Raw genomic sequence first — 18,733 nt, forward strand, 5'->3', positions numbered from 1 at the left:
GTTTCCATGTGTCACAAGCACTATAAATGTCACTCTGGTCTAAGTTTGTATGTTTATATGTGGCTCTTATCTCTAACAGCATACCCTTTGGAGCAGCCCTAGCGATGGCCTTTGCAGTTGAAACGTTTCTTTATGCGGATTTTGCTGTTTAAGTATGGCTCTGAATTAATTATCTGGGCCTGGAGGTTAATATGGACCCTCATTACTCTAAAGTGTGGATGCTCAAACTTAAAAGCTGCAGCCCGAGCCAGAGACACAACAGCAGGTTCAAGCGTTCTAACAGACAAACAAGTATATGAGGGAGAGGAATGCTCACAATTTCCAGATACTTTAACCCCGGGACAGCTGCCAGTAGCCAACTGATTCACTCTGTTATTTATTGCAGGGGAGGCTTTTAATCATAACCAGCTCTGAAAAATGGCTCCTGGTGGCGCTGAGAAATGATGCCAGTGACCTTGTCTCGCTGCCTTAACAGCACCTGAGTCCATTATGGCTGACAGGAACAAGAAGGAAGGCAGAAAGTGCCGGACTGTCTGACTCCACTTTTGACATCCAAATCTAGAAGTAATCTGTGAACAGCTCACACATGCAGCTGCACATTTTACTGCAGCTGCACACACCTGCATTTACCAGGCAGCTTAATTACCCCACAGCCCCTTCCCTGCTTATGCTGTGCAGCCAAACATTGTTCAAGCTTTGAACTTTGTCTAAAGTTCTCTTGGAGATCCAGATTTCAAAGAAGATCCGAAACTATGAAGTTGAATTTGGATGAATGTGTATAAAGTGATGCGAGAGACTTCAAAAATATTTCTGTTTGATTGGATGCTGCAGCCATAAGATGCATGGAGTCTGAGCTATCATCACATTGTGCACATTGTGATGTAAATTAATTTTATGTGTTAATTTAGTTATTTTGAGTTTTAATCCCACCTTTGATATGTATTAATTATATTAAAGCCTATTTTCATAAAGCTCCTAAATGGACCTTGTGGTGAGACGGTTTTGTTTCCTGTTATGATAATCATCACAGATACATGTATCAGAGAGCGGTTTGTGTATTCTGGTTCTGCAGTCTCATGATGATTAAAGTACAATTTGGGTATATTTAGCATTGCTATACAGTATTAAAGACTAGTAATAGACTTATTTGTTGATCAACACATGGCTGCAATATATTTGTATAATTCATGCAGCAATAATAAAATATGTATGTGGCACAAAGACTCCTTGTTTAATTAGTTAAACATGAACATTTGGATTTTGCTGATTAACTGTATCCTGCAAAAATGAGATTGTCCTGCAGGACTGAAAAGCAGTCCAACAGGAATCAACTGGCCCACTTCAGAATTGTACTTTCATTGTTATTCCCTTCAGGGCTCAGACGTATACCTACAAGATACACAGATGCAAGACAGTGAGCACTTCTGCAGGACTTCAGAGTATCTGCCTCAATCCTGCAGGACACCTTCACACGTGGAACAACTAGAACATCAGTCTGTCCTCATGGGGCTTGTTTATGGGATTATGGAGCAGATTAATTCACTGTGAAAAAGTGAGGTTTGACCTCAGCAGTTAAATGGTAGGTGAATTTGATTAGATTCAGTATCTCATAGATTTTTCATGATTTGTTGCAGGATTACAAGAAGAAAAACAAGAAAAAATAATTAAATTTCTCTGTTGTCATTGGATGCTATAACACTTCAGTTTAAAAAACATTCCCCAGACTGCGAAAGCATTGAGTCGCTCAACTCACTTTATTATCTCGCTGGCTAAAACATTTCACAACATTCATTTTTCATACTTTTTGTTTTTTTCATCACTGTGCTCTAATTTTACCATTTTGCTTGGAAATCATGCAGCTGCTCCCTTCAGTGCATCTTAATGAGATCTGAGTCAGCAGGGTGTATTCTGCTTCGGCATGTCGGCGAAGAATATTTGTGTCACACAGCTGGCATTTCATTCCAGCTCCTAGATTTGTGCAGTGGAAATAAACTGTCATCCTTCCATCAATACTATATGTGAAAGCACAGAAGGTGCTGTGTCGCCAGTGTTTTCCTCTGCCTTTCGTCAATAATGAAACAACACAAGAGTAGGAGCCGCTGACCTTGATTTATTTGAGATGAACAGAAGTAGAGTACAGTGAGTCTGCTCAGCATTGAGGGGGAGAAGCTGAAGATGATGGCAGAGCGTCATGGATTACTTTAAGGACAACAGAAAGAATAAGATCAGACAGAGCAGATGTTAATAAAACTGTGAAAGCTGAGTGAAGAAGTCCTAAAAATTGTGCAATGTTGCCACCGACTGGATGTGTGGTGGAAGCACACTGTATAAAGATCACAGAATTCACAGTGTACAGATAATACAATGACTGCGTATTAATCCTGTAACGGCTGTAGCTGTTTCTGCTGTATGTTTGCTTGTTTTACACACTTTATAACATGAGTCTTGCTTTTTAACCACCTTCTACCCTTCTTCTGTACTATTTCTTATGTCCTCTCCTATTGAAATCTCTTACCACACTGTGACTGTTACTGTCAGTTTTAATTCAGCACCTACACATATCCAGTCAACTTGTGTGTGTTGTCAATATCCAGCAAAAGAAGCCGGAGCCAGAGTTGCTTCGCCCATGGGCCTCCAGCATTAGATGAATAAAGACGGAGAGAATTGTCTCCTGGTGAAAGTGTAGAGCAGGATTTCATTCTGGACTTGGGAGCAGATTGGTTGGGATCAGTGCAGCAACAGAAGACCAACAGACAAGCTTTACTTTACATTGCACAAACAAGGATGAATAGTTTAACAGGTGTGAGGCTTTCAGAGTTTGTATTGTAAGCAGTACACCGTGTTTTGTGTGTGCTGTCTCTTGCAGCCTCATAGGAGACAACAGCGTAGCTTCTGTGGGTAACTACAGTAAGCGTCAGTGAATGGCTCCTGTCTGCCACAGCAAAATCTCAACCAGACATCTGGTGATTATCCAGCGTTTCTGTCATGATTGTCTTTATCCACACACACCAAGAAACAGCACCATAGTAAGTAATGAAACTGATATACCCGGAGCTGAGTTCAGCCTTGAGAAACAGCCTTTGGGAGATGCTACCGATTTACTGTTTATCTATAGCCTCAGCACTGCAGCCTGCAGGATGTTAACGAGCTACAATTGAATCAATGCACCAGATGGGATTGTATATTCAGAGCTGACTAACGCTGGACATGAAGTTGCCTCGACAAAAGAAAATATCAGTTCCATTATTTGTTGATCTGATCTCCATAAAACATCTAATAAATGTCTGTGTTGTTATTAACGATGTCTCGGTTTATCGCAGTTGTTTACTGTATATTGTCGTGTCAGGAGCTCTGAGACAGATGTAGAGCTTGAATCAGTGCTTCCACTGTTATAGTGTGTGCATAATGTAGTATATCTCCTCAGCAAACACAGCTGGTCACACACTCACAGATTACGTACACAGTATAATGCCTCAAGGCTGACTTTATGTGAGCTTCCTGAATGGCTTTTATAAAGAGGGAAGGGAAAACAGGGAGACTTTCAAGCATCTTCTGTTGTTTCAGCTTCACAGTCTGCTCGGTTTAATCCTCCTGTGGAAGGATTCAGTCCTTGTAGATCTGTCAAATCAACATCAGGCCTTTTCGCAGCAGATGTTTTGATTGTCATTGCAGGAAACGCATAGGTGTTACTGATAACACTGATGATGACTCCATTCAGTGAAAGTGAGCCAGCATGTGCAGTCCAGGACCCTGAAACAAGCCCCTAAATGGAATTCAGACCTCACTAATCTTATTAGTTACACCTGTGGTTTGACATGTCACAATGGCTCCTGTGAAAAACATCTATTCAGAGATTTGAAGTTCAGCCACCATCTCACAATCACTCATAACATACAGACGACCACCCCATCATAGAAAAATATTTTCTTGTCACCATCCCACGTGAAAATACTATCCTGTAGCCCAGAAAAACACAGTCTCTGTGGCGCAATCGGTTAGCGCGTTCGGCTGTTAACCGAAAGGTTGGTGGTTCGAGCCCACCCAGGGACGAAAGTATTTACTGTGTTTATTTCATTGTCTATCTGTTGCACTTTGACAATGACAATAAAGCTAAATCTAAACTGATAACAATCTGATGGTTCTAAGAAGTTACACAAAATATGAGGGAAAATAACTAAAGCAGTTAGTAATGAAAACAAAGTCATGGGGCCTGTGTGAGTTTGCTACTCATTCAGTCTACTGGTAACGTCAGTTTGTGAATGAAAGGTGCTATACAAACAAAGCTGTCAATTATTATTTTTATTATTATTAGTACAGAGATTGGACAATAATTGCTGGAGAGGAAATTAAATGTATTTATTTACTGCACATACTAAAAATGTTGGATCATTGGATACTCAAAATGGATCATTGCACTTCCCATTAAAGGGAGCAGCTCAGAGTCTTCATTTAAGAGGTGGAAGGTATCATTGACTTTATGTTCCCCTTTTTCCAGGTTTTCAAAAGAATGTGAACTGCTGCTCACTGACAATCTTTATAGAAGCTACCTCATTATATTATAAGTCATGAGTCATGAGTTTCCCATCAGTGGTTAAATAAATTTTGTGTGCTGGAGAGATGCAGGATGTAGATTAATTTATTTTTGCATACTGTGTGTATATTTGTGTTAACATTTGAGATCAATATTATGTTTTCATGGTTCCTTACAATGCTGATATACTGTAACACATCCATTAACATAAACCTCATCCACTGTTTTCCCTCAGTTCTGCCTTGAAGGCACCTCATTGGCTGTTGCTATGACATCGCCGTAGCTTCTGCAGAGTGAAGCATTGTGGGATACACAAACATTTAGCGTTATGTCGAAGATGTTTTGAACAGAAAAGAGCGATCTAGAGTTTACGTGATTAAACGCCATCACGATGAAGGTTAGTATCAGCAAATGAATTTAAGATACCAGCATTTGTACGGTTTCGAAGTTGAGTTTTATGACGTGGAAGGCTTCAGCCTGCTAGCTAACCTAGCTACTTGCTAGCGGTAGCGTTAATTTGGGAACTTTGGAAGCTAATGTGACTTTAACGTGTTTGAAGTGTAGCGTTCGTTAAAACAGCAGTCTCGTTGGCTGTAGCGTAAACCAAAGTCAGACAACGGGAAAATACGTAACGCTATACTGTTTGGCTAAATCATGAGCGGAATAACCGCAACAGTTTGACAAAGTGATCGTCTACACTTTCCCTGCAACTACGATAATGTTAGCTGTGGCAGCTATCCATCCATAACGATTTACACAGATTAAAATGTAGCGTTATTGGTAAAATGTTCTACAGTTAAACTGATAAATTGTATTAATTTCATTAGTAATGTCAGCTTCATAATTGACCAGTAAAAGAGAGCGGAAGGTATTCCATTACACTGAAAAGAAGAGCTTACAGCTCTTCATATACTTAATTGGACACCTGTTGCAGATAACACGCACTGTTTTGTGAGGGATGCTGCTATCAATGTCTGCAAATATATATGTGCATGTAATGTTTGACATTTCTGTTACATTTCCCGAGTTATCCGTGAACACAGGAGCTTATAAATGGGCAGGAATATTAAAGAAAGTTGGTAAACGTGGGACACAAAGGGGTTGTCAGACCTTCTGTAGATTAAAGTGCACTCCATAAAGTTGGGGCACTAACAAGACAGAGATTTAAAGAGAACAATCAAAATTGATGCAAGAGAGGCTACGGTGCACTGATCTTAAGTCCCTTGTATGATCAAACTCCAAAAAACACCAGATTGTTAACTTCCTATAATGCAATTTGACTTTCATTCTTTGCAGCCTGTTAATGTCCACAATGTTTCAACCTCCACATGCCCTGTTTGTGCCCTGTAGGCTCTCTGTTGAAAATATGCAGACTCCAAGCACAAACCAAGATTATCTTAGTGATGTCACTTGAGTAATTTTCTCAGACTGGCTCCTCCAGGCCTACAGAAGATGATGAACAAATGCTGTCACCTGCTGAGCACTTTTCCTCATAAATAGACAGACAGACAGACAGACAGACAGACAGACAGACAGACAGACAGACCAACAAAAGAGTACTCAATTATTGGAAAATTCCAGTTCATTCAATACAGTATAACAGTTTATGCCCATGTCTTTTCATTACTTTTCTACATTTTATTTTTGGAACAGCAAATACACAGTAACATTGCTTGTGGTTTGTAAGAGCATCTAAACCCAGTGACCAGTCACAGCTGATGTAAGCAGTCTTGGGTAGGATGTGTGGAAACTGTCATTGCATTTGAAATATATGTTATAACTACTCCTCTGTATAAAACTATGAATGCCACCAAATTTCCACATATTTGAGTGCCTTTTTCCCCACATAAAACTTTTACTATTTTTTTTGTCCTCAGAGCATTTTCATCCTTGATGACAAAGCCTGGGTGGGTTCTAGTCTACTGTATAAGTGGCAGAAAACCCTTGGTAATTATATTGCTGTTGCAGGGTGAGTAAACTGTTGTGGTAGGAAATGTAGCCTGAATAAAAAGTGTATTGCAATCTGCTTCCTTTTATGCAAAATTTACATCAGTTCATTACTTCAAATGTGGATGATCTTTCTAATCATACAGACAGGACAGCTCAGTGAAAATATTTGATCGGCATGGACACATGTGGACTGAAGTCAACCTTCCGGGGTAAGTGTAAGATCAGCATTTTTGGCTCCAGGTTTGTCTGAGCTTTCCATAATCCATTTCCATCAGCCACTGTTCAAAAATCTCTGAACTTCTTTTGTGCTTTCTCCTCTTTTTCCTGCACCCTGCAGACGCTGTGTGGGAATGGATTGGGATAAAGATGGGGACATTTTGGCAGTGATAGCTGCAAAATCCAGCTCAATCTACCTCTGGGATGCCAGTGTCAATAAAACATCCCAGATAGACAGCGGCATGAGGTGTGACAAGCATGATCATTTCCAGTTAGTAAGAAGTTAGCATTGGATTAATTGTCCTGAAAGCTGATACCAGTGTTAGCACATTTATAAATCCAATAACAGAACAAAACTGAAATGAGCATTAATCTCTTCTAATACTCTTGGTTTGTTTCTTGCTGTTGGTTTCAACAGAGATCAGATGTCCCTCATCCTGTGGTCAAAGACGGGCCCACTACTGGCAGTTGGAACAGTCAAAGGAAACCTGTTGATTTACAATCAGCAGACCTCACGCAAGATCCCTGTACTGGGTAATACACATACAAGTTAACTGCACAGATACTTGTTCATGCTTTTGTTTGTCTTAAGTCACTTCACAATCGAGTTTGTCTCGCGCTCTCCCTCCATGAATGCTAGGTAAACATACCAAGAAGATCACCTGCGGGTGCTGGAGTTCTCAGAATCTACTGGCTCTGGGAAGCGATGACAACACTCTGAGCATCAGCAATCATGAGGGGGACACCGTCAGACAGGTAGCCACATGTATGCATGAGTGCATAAACACATAAGCAGCACAAACATGCTATCTTGGTCAGGTAACTACGCAGTTTCAACATCAAATTTTCCAGGTGGACTTCTTCTCTGTCACTCACATTACTAGTAGAGAAAAGTACTGCCAGGAACCCCACAGTGGTCATACTGTGTGATGCAGTGCCAGGTAAACAAACAAAAGCTGAGTTGCACTGAAAAATGACAGAACAGCTAACGGGTGTCATAACAGCACAGTCTCAGAAATTAAAGGAGTAAAATAAGAAAAAAAAGGGAATGAATATCCAGTTTACCTTCCTTGTCTTTTGCCAGACAATGCTTCGTGGTGAACCTGCTGAGATCTGCTTTTCTGTGATGAAGACGGATGAAAGGTCTGCTCAAGGAGAGAACACTGTAAGTTTGTGTGATTTCTGCAGTTTTTTTAGTTTGGTTCATCCACATTCACATTTTAGTGTTTTGTAGTGTCACCTGTTTACTTTTGTCATACCTATATTCACCATTGGCTGCGTACTCTCACTGTGAAAACCTGTTGAATCTGTGAAAATGTTACACAAATTGAGGGAAGTAATTGTTTGAGCTTGACCTCAGAGCATATCTTTTCTTTATCATCCTGCAAATATTGACCTTCCAGGTGAGTGTGTCTGTGGACAAGAAGATACTGATGCTTTTCAATGTCAACGACCCTGAAAACCGGATAGAATTGACCTTCCAGCGCCACTATGGAAACATTGTGTCCTACCGCTGGTATTTCACCTGATCACACACTCACGAAACACTGGTTCTGAGTCGTGGCAGTCAGATCTTTGTGCTAATGTTTGTTCTCTTCCTCTGTGTGTCCTCTCAAGGTACGGTGATGGGTATATACTGATTGGCTTCTCCCATGGATATTTTGTGGTTATTTCCACTCACATCAGGGAGATTGGGCAGGAGCTTTATCAGGCTCACAACCACAAAGATAGTCTCAACAGCGTGGCCATATCGCCAGCATTAAACAAGGCTGCCTCGTGTGGGGACAACAGGTGCACACAGGCTTTCAAAATAAACAGCAGAATTGTTTTTCTTTTCTTTTGTGAAGTCAAAAAACTAAAGCCATGTGCTTCCTTTTGCAGCATAAAGATCCACGAGCTGTCTGATCTCAAAGATATCAGCAATGTGGTTCGACTGGATGATGAAACCAAAGGTGAGACGGTCCTCTTTTCTAGCCATACTGTCCGAAGGCCTTGTTGAACGCACTGCCCGCTTCTCCTTCATCTGACTCTCACTCTCCTCCTCCAGGTCTAGACCAGCTGAGCTGGACAGATGATGGCCAGTTGTTGTCGGTTTCCACACAGAAGGGATCGCTCCATGTCTTCCTGACTAAGCTGCCCATCCTGGGTGACAGCTTTGGTACCCGGCTGGCCTACCTCACCTCTCTACTGGAGGTCACTGTGTCCAACCAGGTGGAGGGGGTGAGGAAACACTCACTCATGCACACAGCATTACACTGAATGATTACAGCAATACAACAAGAAATAGTCTCAAAACATTTCCACAATACTCAACAGCAGTTGCTGTGGTTAGAAATGTTGTCTGTTAGTGAGACACTATAATGCTGTTTGGCTGATTGCAGCCATAATATGGAGAATATATAATGAATAAAATAAAATAAATCAGGAGGTTAGGAGGTAATCCTAATATATTAGGATTAATTTACCACTAAATTTCATATCAAACAGACAAACACACTCTCTTTGCCAAAAGTAACATATAAAATCATTACCACAGTTTCAGAAGCCAAATGTAGGATCAATATTTAAATGACCCAAAAATAATCATTGAAGTCAACTGTGTTTAGACGAGAAACAAGTGAGCTCAGGATCGAGCTGATGGGAGGAAAGACTGATGAAAACTGAGAGTAATGTAAATGGGGAGTGCTACAGCTGGGGGTAAACACTGCTGACTCGATTCAGTCCCTCTTTGATGCTCTGTGTTTTTTTAGGAGGGTCCTGTGACCATAGAAGTGGAAGTAGAGCCTACTTTCATTGCGATGGGACCGCACCATGTGGCTGTGGGGATGAACAACAGAGCCTGGTTCTACGCCCTGGTAGACCAAGCACCTGGTGCGTGTGTGAGTGATGTGTGTGATGATATTTAACCATGTACGAGTGGATGAATTAGTATAACGAAACTGCTTTGTTTGTCACTCAGGTTTTAACAAGCTGAAAGACGTTGAGTATTTGGGGACGATAGCCGGCATGTGCCTTAACTCAGACTACGCAGCAGCTCAGTTTGAGGGAAAAGTGCAGCTGCACATGGTGAGCCGTCGACTGTGTGCGTTTTTCTTTCTCTCTTAATTGACCCATGAGCGATTGCTGGGGGGCTTCACCAGTTACTGTTTTTTATGCATCTGTGTTTAGATCGAGGGCAAAGAGCAGGAGGAGAAGAAGCAGATGAAGTTGTTTCCAGACGATGACAGAAATGGTCGGATCCTTTGCCACGCCCTCACCGCTGACTTCCTCTACTACGGCACTGATGTAAGACTCAGCACACTCATTTTTAGTATGACATAATAGAAAGACACTTTTTAGTTTCAGTCTGTAGCCTTTTCTAAGCAAGTGTCTCCTAAAGCTAGTTTAAAATCAAGTTTCTCCACAAACTGGATGCTTGACTCCAGCGACTTAAAGTTACCATATGTGAATCATAGTGTTCCTCCCTGTATTTGTTCTTTACAGAACTGTTTTATTATTTCATCATTATAGATGAGGGAGAGCTAATCTTGACTTGTCTGTGATCTAATATCAGTTTCCTCTGCCTTTTGTCATCAAACCCAGTCAGGTAATGTCGTGTGTGTGTTCGTGGAGGAATGGAAGACCGTGAGCAGCTACAGCCACTCGGTTGGTGTGAGGAAAGTGTTTCCCGACCTAAATGGAACTCGGCTGGTTTTCATCGATGACAAGAACGGCGGCTTCCTGCTCTCCCCTGCAAATGTCAGTACATACGGTTACTTAAAACATGTATCGAGCCAGGGTTGCCGCATCATATCATTCGCAGTAATATAGGTATAATTTTTAAAGTCACCAGTGTGTGTGCGTGTGTGTGCGTGTGTCTCCGTGTGTGTGTCTCATCCAGGCAACAGACTCCTGCTTTGAGCTGCCCAACTTCTCCCCCACCATCACAGGAGTGCTGTGGGACAACTGGCATGCTGACAGAGGAGTGTTTGTAGCTTATGACGATGACAAAGTTTATACCTATGCCCTGCATAAAACCACCATATATGGTAGAGTGATACCACACCATCACATGCACACACACACACACACACACACACACACACACACACACACACACACACACACACACACACACACACACACACACACACACACACACTCTTAGGTACTACCCTTAAACACTCCTGCTCTCATAATCCTGTGATGTAAATGCAGCATTTTTTAAACTTTTGTTTGTTGTCTGCCCAGGCCCACGGGTGGTGTTGGTGGGGAGCACAGCACTCCTCTTTTCCCAGAAGCCTTTGCTCTTATACAATGGAGAGCTGACGTGTCAGACAGCGAGCGGCAAGACCAGTGAGGTGGCTCTGAGCACACACTCCTTCCTCAAGCGCTCCGCTGGCACATCGGCAGATCCACCCCCGGAGCTCAGCAAGCAGCTCGCACAGGCACTCATGCTCAAGAGGTCGGCCATGCTGGAGATACTGATGATGTGTGCTCGTATCTGTGCTCTCTGAAGTACTTAATCTGTGGTTCCTGTCCAGGTTCCATGATGCCTGTGATCTGTGTAAGTCTGCAGGCACTAACGCAGACTGGGCAGAGTTGGGCAAAGCCTGTCTAGTCCACATGGAGGTGGAGCTGGCCATGCAGGTCTACCGCATGAGTGGTAATGTGGGCATGGTGCTGTCACTGCAGGGCATCCAGGTACAAGTCACAGACACACCATGGTTCATATGTCACTCCCTCTGCATAACAGACACTGTTTGAGTCTATTCTAACAATTCTGATCCCCCCCCCCGCTCTCTGTCCAGGATATAGAGGACATGAATTTACGGGCAGGACATTTGGCCATGTTTCTAGGTGACTACAACCTGGCCCAGGACCTCTATATGTCCTCAGGCTGCCCAATCGCTGCCCTGGAGGTAATAACATACGCATAATTTAAGAGTGATTATTCTATATGCATGTGTTTGTGAATGTGTGTAAGTGACCACGGATGATTGCCTGTGTCTTTAATCACCCAGCAGGAGGCAGATTTAATAATTCCAGACCATTCTCTATCAGATATTGTCATTAAGTGTAACACATTACTGTAAAGCTAAAGATTGTTAATGTAGGCTTAAATAACAGACAAAAAACACGTCTTAAACTTTCACTGCATGTTTGTTTGTGTGTGTGTGTGTGTGTGTGTGTGTGTGTGTGTGTGTGTGTGTGTGTGTGTGTGTGTGTGTGTGTGTGTGTGTGTGTGTGTGTGCGTGTGTGTGTGTGTGTGTTTCAGATGAGGAGGGACCTGTTGCATTGGGACAGTGCTCTTATGTTAGCCAAGAGGCTAGCAGAAGACCAAATCCCTTTCATATCTAAAGAATACGCTGTCCATCTGGAGTTTGTGTAAGTACATGGGCATGCAGACACACACACACACACACACACACACACATACACATTCAGTTGACCTGATCCTGATCTACATTGAATCTATCCTCTCTCTCTCTCTTTCTATCTCTCTCTCTGTAGTGGAGACTATGTGAACGCTCTGGCGCACTATGAAAAAGGCATGACCCACAATAATAAAGTAAGTGCAATAAACTCGATCTCCGTCGTCTGCTCTGACAACAGTGACGAGAAGTTTGAAAGTCTGACCATGCTCATGGATTTTTTAACTTGCTTTCCACATTCATTGCATTTTTTGCCCCCAAATGAGTTTTTCTCAATAATTTCGCAGAGGTGATTGATTTAAAAGGTGACCTGCCTGCTTCCAAAAAAATAGTTATATATGATGATATTGTTTAGTTTTCTCTTCTTAGGATTTGTTGTTGTCTACTTTTAAGGCTCTAGTCTGAAGTCTCCTCTATCTGCAGTCCTCACCTTCCTCCGTCTCCCTCTCGCTGTGCAGTTCCAGGAGCACGACGAGGCTTGTCAAGCAGGTGTAGCCAGGATGTCCATCAGGATGGGTGACATCAGGAGAGGAGCCGCTCAGGCAATCCAGCACCCGAGCAGAGTCCTCAAGAAGGAATGTGGAGCCATACTGGAAAGCATGAAGGTAGAGAGTCAGCTTTATCTCCTTGGTAAATTCAGATATTACAAACTGGTGGTGAATTATTAACACCTGATATGTTTGTGTATGTATTTCATCCTGTGTGTTTCTAGAGCACTGTTCTGCACTACTGCACATCTGAGCAGCCAGTGTCTTTGAGCGTCTTTTTGTTCATATCCTCTTTTGTTGTTTTGTCTCTTACAGCAATTCTCTGAAGCCGCTCAGCTCTATGAAAAAGGCCAGTATTATGACAAGGCTGCATCGGTCTACATACGGTGCAAGAACTGGTGAGACAAGCGCCAACACACACCAACATTCAGACCTGCCACCTGCTCTCCTGCTTTATAAACATCCTCTTTATTTTTACTCCGTACTCAGGGCGAAGGTGGGAGAGTTGCTCCCTCACGTCTCCTCTCCTAAGATCCACCTGCAGTACGCCAAGGCCAAGGAGGCGGACGGCAAGTAGGTCCTCACTTTGACTGTCCGTCACATGGACGATGATGAGAGACTGAAATCATAAAAGGAGGGGCTGATGAATGTGTACTGTGTGCGCCAGGTATAAGGACGCTGCACGGGCCTATGAGAGCGCCAAAGACTGGGACAACATGATACGCGTGCTGCTGGACCACCTGAACAACCCAGAGGAAGCTGTGCGCATCGTCAGGGAGACGCAGAGCATCGACGGAGCCAAGATGGTCGCCAGGTAGGACTGGGGCCGTTTCTCGATATGCGTTCTTCTCTGTACTTGTGTTCTTGAGAAACGTCATCACTCTGAGTCCAAGTACTGTTCCAATTCAAAAGTCTGCATCTCGACAAGTACAGTCAAATACCCGGATGTGTTCTTGCCCCTCCCATTTTATCGAGGATGCATCGGATGGTGACTTGTGCGGACTTGGGGCAGCCACGTATCCCAGAATGCATTTCGTAGCAACGATGGCGGAGGAGAGGACTCACAACTATAAGTTACAAGTTTCGAAATACTGCTGTTTTAGTAGTACGGAATGTGGTTTTAAGATTATTTTATGTGAGAAAGTGGATGTTAAAACTTAAAATGGTGGTCGATTCATCACGATAGCACGTAGTTAAAAATTTGCTCCAAAGTTTTTCGGAGATCTGTCGTCCTGCTGCTGTCCCAATTGCAGAATGACCGTCCTGCGTCCTCCCGTCCTGGAGAGACTGTACTCCCAAGTCGAACTTGCTAAGTCCAAACTGCCAAGTTCGTAAGTCTGAACTTGGCGTACTTGGCATTGAGAAACGGCCAAGAAGTCTCTGTGTCTGAAAGGTGAAGCCATTGCGGAAATGCCTTAAACCTGCATTCTGTCTAATGGTCAGCAGGGGGCGACTCCAGCGGTTGTGAAAAGGAAACCAATTGTATAGAAGTCTATGAGAAAATGACCATACTTCTCACTTGATTTATTAACTTGGAAAATATTTTACTGAAGAGTTTATGTTCTCGCTTGTTTCATGTCTTCTTCAATACAACCTGATGTTCATTTTGTAATTTATGGCCCCATTGAGAGTCTGCTGACCGGTTATTCTACTATTTGTTTCGTCTCCAATTCTTTTCCCTCTGCTACCTTTTTACATATGTTTGCGTGCAGGTTCTTCCTGATGTTGAACGACTACGGCTCAGCCATCCACTTCCTGGTGCTGTCTCAGTGCAACGATGAAGCTTTCCAGCTGGCGCAGCAGCACGGACAGATGGAGGTCTACGCAGACATCATCGGTCAGTCTGCGCGTGAATGAGCATACAGACGTTTTTACAGAAACAGCAGGGTTTGCTTGTGATTTTCTAGCAGTGCAGTTCCAATGAAACGGTCTGTAAGTTAATTGCGTGGCTGCTGCGGTGTGTGTTCATCAGGTCCAGAGGCGACGCAGGAGGACTACCAGAGCATCGCTCTCTACTTTGAGGGAGAGAAGAAACACCTGCAGGCTGGCAAGTTCTTTCAGAAGTGTGGGCAGTACAGCAGAGTGAGAGCTCTCCCTCAGTCAATCATTCCTTTTACTCTATCCACCATGTTCTAACTCTGATTTATAGGTACTAACAGTTAGTGACTCACTCGCCGGTTTTTTCGTCTTTCTGTCCACTGTCTCTCAGGCCCTGAAGCACTTCCTGAAGTGTCCCAACACTGACGACAACCTGGCTGTGGAGATGGCCATAGAGACGGTGAGTGTGTCAAACTGAATGTCTCAGTGCGTACACAGAATGATGTGACCGTTCAGTTACAGATTTTTGGATGTATGTGTGTTTTACAGGTGGGCCAGGCCAAGGACAGTTCTCTGACCAGTCAGCTGATAGATTACCTGATGGGAGAGAGTGACGGCATGCCCAAGGTAATCAATACGCTGCAAGACTTTTGTCTCAGTGTGTGTGACTTTCCTAGCAACTTGATTTTGTTGTGATATGTTCGATATGAAATCAGTTTTATACGTTTCTCTCTTAAATATTGACCTTCTTCTCACTGCGTCCCTCTCCTTGTTTGGTGTGTGTGCAGTGTCTCTCAGTGATCAGCCTTGTCAGTGAGACAGATACTGTAATTGAGCAGCAGTTATAACAAAAAAAATCATGTTGCCTTGTTCCGAAATTTGAGACCTGAGTTTGGGATTGGCAAAATTCACAAATGTTAAAAGAGGGCATATTTTCAGCTCTCAGTTCATTCATGTGACCTTAAATCAGATTCATGTCACACATAGAATGCAAACACAAGCTGAATGACAGCAGCAGCGCCATCTAACCCTGACCCAGACTGAACTGCTGACAGTTAGCTGACCTTTCTTTGCTTTTCCCAGGATGCGAAGTACCTGTTCCGTCTGTACATGGCGCTGCAGCAGTACAGGGAGGCTGCTCGCACCGCCATCATCATCGCCAGAGAAGAGCAGTGTGCAGGTACAAAGGTGTTCACACAAACCGTAAGCAAACACAAGTGTACCAAAGCTTGTGTAACTTTTTTGTTTCTGCATGTTTCTCCTACAGGGAACTACCGTAACGCTCATGACGTGCTGTTCAGCATGTACACGGAGCTGCAGGCCCAGAAGATTAAAATCCCTGCTGAGATGGCCACGAACCTGATGATCCTCCACTCCTACCTACTGGTTAAGGTCAGCACAGCCGAACTCTGTCACACACACCTGCGATGTGGTCGTTCGGGTCATTTACTGTAGTCCTGCTGAACTGCTTTGTACGAAAGACTGTGCAGAATATTTAAATTTCTTTCAGGGACATTATTTTCCGTTATAAGATAGATGGTAGAGAGGACAGGAAATGAGGAAAGGGCCGGAAATAAACCAGGAACGGTGTGTTTCATGGTCAGCCCAGTGTGAGTGGTTGCTGGTTTTGTTGGTCGTTAAAGGCATCAGTAAGCTTGAAACGTTTTTGATGGTGACACTGATGGGGCTGCATCTGACAAAAACCTTTCATTAAAAGGTTTAAAGTACGATGCCCGTGTCCATTTACTGTTACAACTTTAACACTTTGTACATGATGTGTTGTTATGTAGATCCATGTGAAGAGGGGAGACCACCTGAAAGGGGCTCGCATGCTCATTCGTGTCAGCAACAATATCAGCAAGTTTCCTGCACGTGAGTCCACAAATTCTCCTTTTCACAACTCTGATCTACCGTCACATGGAGAATATCTAAACGAAGCTGAAATGTCAGAGGAAAGTTAGAAACTGTCCAGCAGGTCTCTGATCTGTGTGTGTGTGGGTGTGTGTGTGTGTGTGTGTGCAGATGTTGTTCCCATTCTGACGTCGGCAGTCATCGAATGTCATCGTGCCAGATTGAAGAACTCGGCCTTCAGTTTTGCCGCCATGCTGATGAGACCAGAGTACCGAAATGAGATCGACCCAAAGTACCGGAAGAAGATCGAGGCGATGGTTCGGTGAGTCCACACCTCCCGTTTTCTCCTGCTTTTTCCTGACCTCCCTCCTTCTCCACACATACATTTGATTCCTTGTCCACAGACGTCCAGATACTTCAGAGCTGGAGGAGGAAACCACTCCATGTCCTTTCTGTGGCTTTCAGCTTCCACAGAACGAACTGCTGTGCATGTCCTGCAAGAACAACTTGCCCTACTGCATCGCCACGGTACAAACACACGATCACACACACACACACACACACACACACATACGCACACACTGGATGTCTTTTGAACCAAATAGTTGCCCCTGTATATATCTATATATAATTTTTTTTTGTTTTAAGTCACATGATCTGTCCCTGTTTTCTCAGGGTCGTCACATGCTGAAAGAAGACTGGTCTGTGTGTCCTCATTGTGAATTTCCTGCTCTCTTCTCACAGTTCATTCTGTAAGTTCTACCTCTCCTTTACTTACTGATTTAACACATTAAAGTGTGTTTACAGGTGTTGGAAAGTACTAATATATGGAATATACGTATATGGAAAAAAGTAAGCAGAAAGCCAATTGCGGCTCCAGAGGGAACTAGAAGAAGTCTGATTAATCACCTGAAGTGATGTCACTGGGATGGGGTGGGGCTGAAATTTTGGGGTGCGCAGTTAGAAAGTGAGTTTTTTTTAACAGAGACTGGAGAGGCTGTGTCCCCATTTCCACTCATTATGCTGAATCAAGCGTCTCCCAGCTGCAGCTTCAAACTGAACATACAGAAACAGAATAAGCACATTCCCCAAAATGTCTAAGTCTAAGAGTCACTCCTCTGTCACACTCACACATCTACACTGAACTGTTTGTGTGTCCAGGCTGCTGGAATCGGAGACGGTGTGTCCCATGTGCTCCGAGACTCTGAGTGTCAAACAGGTGAAGAAGATCTCCGATTGTTCGAAATACCTGCAGGCTGATGAACTGGACCAGTGAAGAAAAGAAAAACATGACGAGTGTATAATTGTCAAGTGGAATGTTCGATTTGTTTGAAGATATATTTATATATTTACAATTAGTAACTAGTTACTTTATAAAGTAATTTCTCTTCAGTGAAATGCTTTATGTCTGTCATTATTGGTCTTTTTGTAGCTTGTGTTTTTTTTAATAAATCACCTGATGTTATTTTATCTTTTTAGTCTATTTTTTTCATTTTTTGGGAACAGAAACATGTGAAGGCCTATTCTTGAGTGTATTTTCCTCTCTGCTGTGGTGACGACTGACAGGCTTTACTACTGCCTGTAGTTTTGGAAACATTTCACTCTTTGGCTAAACCTCCCGTCTCTGTCCCGAGCTCCATGTTGGAGTTGGAGCTTTCGATCAGATCACAAAGTCTTCCTCTGATGAAGTTTGTCACAGAAATACACATTTCTTTAAGGACGTTTCGTTCATGTTGATTTTAAAGTTTTGCAATCAAACATTTTCCATGACAACTGTGCAATTCCATCTGCTGCTGAAGACTGTGAGATGAGACTGAAAGCGACTGGATTTTTTAAACACTTGCTCAATTTAAAGCTTCTTCAGGGGTAAACGAGATCTTTGGGTTTCAAACACAACATTTGAAGATGTCACCTTTGGCTCTGCAAAGCTGTGACGGTCATTATAACCAAATATAATGTAACCAAATATAATGTCCGTCAATCTTATCTTAGATAAGATTATTATCTAATCTGAGATTAGATAATAATCTTATTTTAGATAAGATTATTATCTAATCTGAGATTAGATAATAATCTTATTTTAGATAAGATTATTATCTCAAATATCTTATTTTAGATAAGATTATTATCTAGATAATAATCTTATCTAAAATAAGATTATTATTTTAGATAAGATTATTATCTAGATAATAATCTTATCTAAAATAAGATTATTATTTTAGATAAGATTATTATCTAGATAATAATCTTATCTAAAATAAGATTATTATTTTAGATAAGATTATTATCTAATCTGAGATTAGATAATAATCTTATTTTAGATAAGATTATTATCTAATCTGAGATTAGATAATAATCATCTAATCTCAGATTATTTGGCAACAGTTTGCATTGATTGTTTTGAATTGATTAGATGACAGGATGTTATATTCAGACCAACCGTCATCTCTACATCTGATTTAAAA

The 18,733-nt window shown here is 42.3% G+C and overlaps 1 protein-coding gene and 1 non-coding gene across 2 annotated transcripts; both read left to right on the plus strand.

Annotated features, from left to right (window-relative positions):
* The first annotated feature begins 3,976 nt into the window (after nucleotides 1-3,976).
* Nucleotides 3,977-4,050, plus strand: trnan-guu (transfer RNA asparagine (anticodon GUU)). Its single transcript has one exon. It is a non-coding gene; the product is annotated as a tRNA-Asn (tRNA).
* A 736-nt stretch (nucleotides 4,051-4,786) lies between these two features.
* Nucleotides 4,787-17,738, plus strand: wdr19 (WD repeat domain 19). Its single transcript, XM_070988484.1, has 36 exons — nucleotides 4,787-4,928; nucleotides 6,409-6,500; nucleotides 6,625-6,690; nucleotides 6,819-6,944; nucleotides 7,116-7,231; nucleotides 7,338-7,453; nucleotides 7,782-7,862; nucleotides 8,101-8,213; nucleotides 8,315-8,488; nucleotides 8,579-8,649; nucleotides 8,745-8,917; nucleotides 9,448-9,568; nucleotides 9,657-9,763; nucleotides 9,866-9,982; nucleotides 10,280-10,435; nucleotides 10,578-10,725; nucleotides 10,928-11,141; nucleotides 11,221-11,380; nucleotides 11,488-11,598; nucleotides 11,955-12,064; nucleotides 12,191-12,248; nucleotides 12,570-12,716; nucleotides 12,915-12,997; nucleotides 13,089-13,172; nucleotides 13,267-13,413; nucleotides 14,312-14,436; nucleotides 14,572-14,681; nucleotides 14,809-14,877; nucleotides 14,967-15,044; nucleotides 15,501-15,597; nucleotides 15,685-15,809; nucleotides 16,208-16,289; nucleotides 16,440-16,590; nucleotides 16,673-16,796; nucleotides 16,944-17,020; nucleotides 17,430-17,738. Exons 1-36 carry the CDS (start codon nucleotides 4,923-4,925, stop codon nucleotides 17,542-17,544), a joined length of 4,050 nt encoding a protein of 1,349 aa, XP_070844585.1. The 5' UTR covers nucleotides 4,787-4,922; the 3' UTR covers nucleotides 17,545-17,738.
* Nucleotides 17,739-18,733: the final 995 nt, after the last annotated feature.

The sequence above is a fragment of the Chaetodon trifascialis genome, chromosome 2 (assembly GCF_039877785.1).
Source record: "Chaetodon trifascialis isolate fChaTrf1 chromosome 2, fChaTrf1.hap1, whole genome shotgun sequence".
Classification (NCBI taxonomy): domain Eukaryota; kingdom Metazoa; phylum Chordata; class Actinopteri; order Chaetodontiformes; family Chaetodontidae; genus Chaetodon; species Chaetodon trifascialis.

What these genes read in the sequence shown, in the direction of transcription:
- wdr19 (XM_070988484.1), top strand. An exon ending in TGTCCAACCAGGTGGAGGGG is followed by an intron (nt 8,918 to 9,447) that starts GTGAGGAAACAC and finishes GTGTTTTTTTAG; the next exon opens with GAGGGTCCTGTGACCATAGA. An exon ending in TACATACGGTGCAAGAACTG is followed by an intron (nt 12,998 to 13,088) that starts GTGAGACAAGCG and finishes CTCCGTACTCAG; the next exon opens with GGCGAAGGTGGGAGAGTTGC.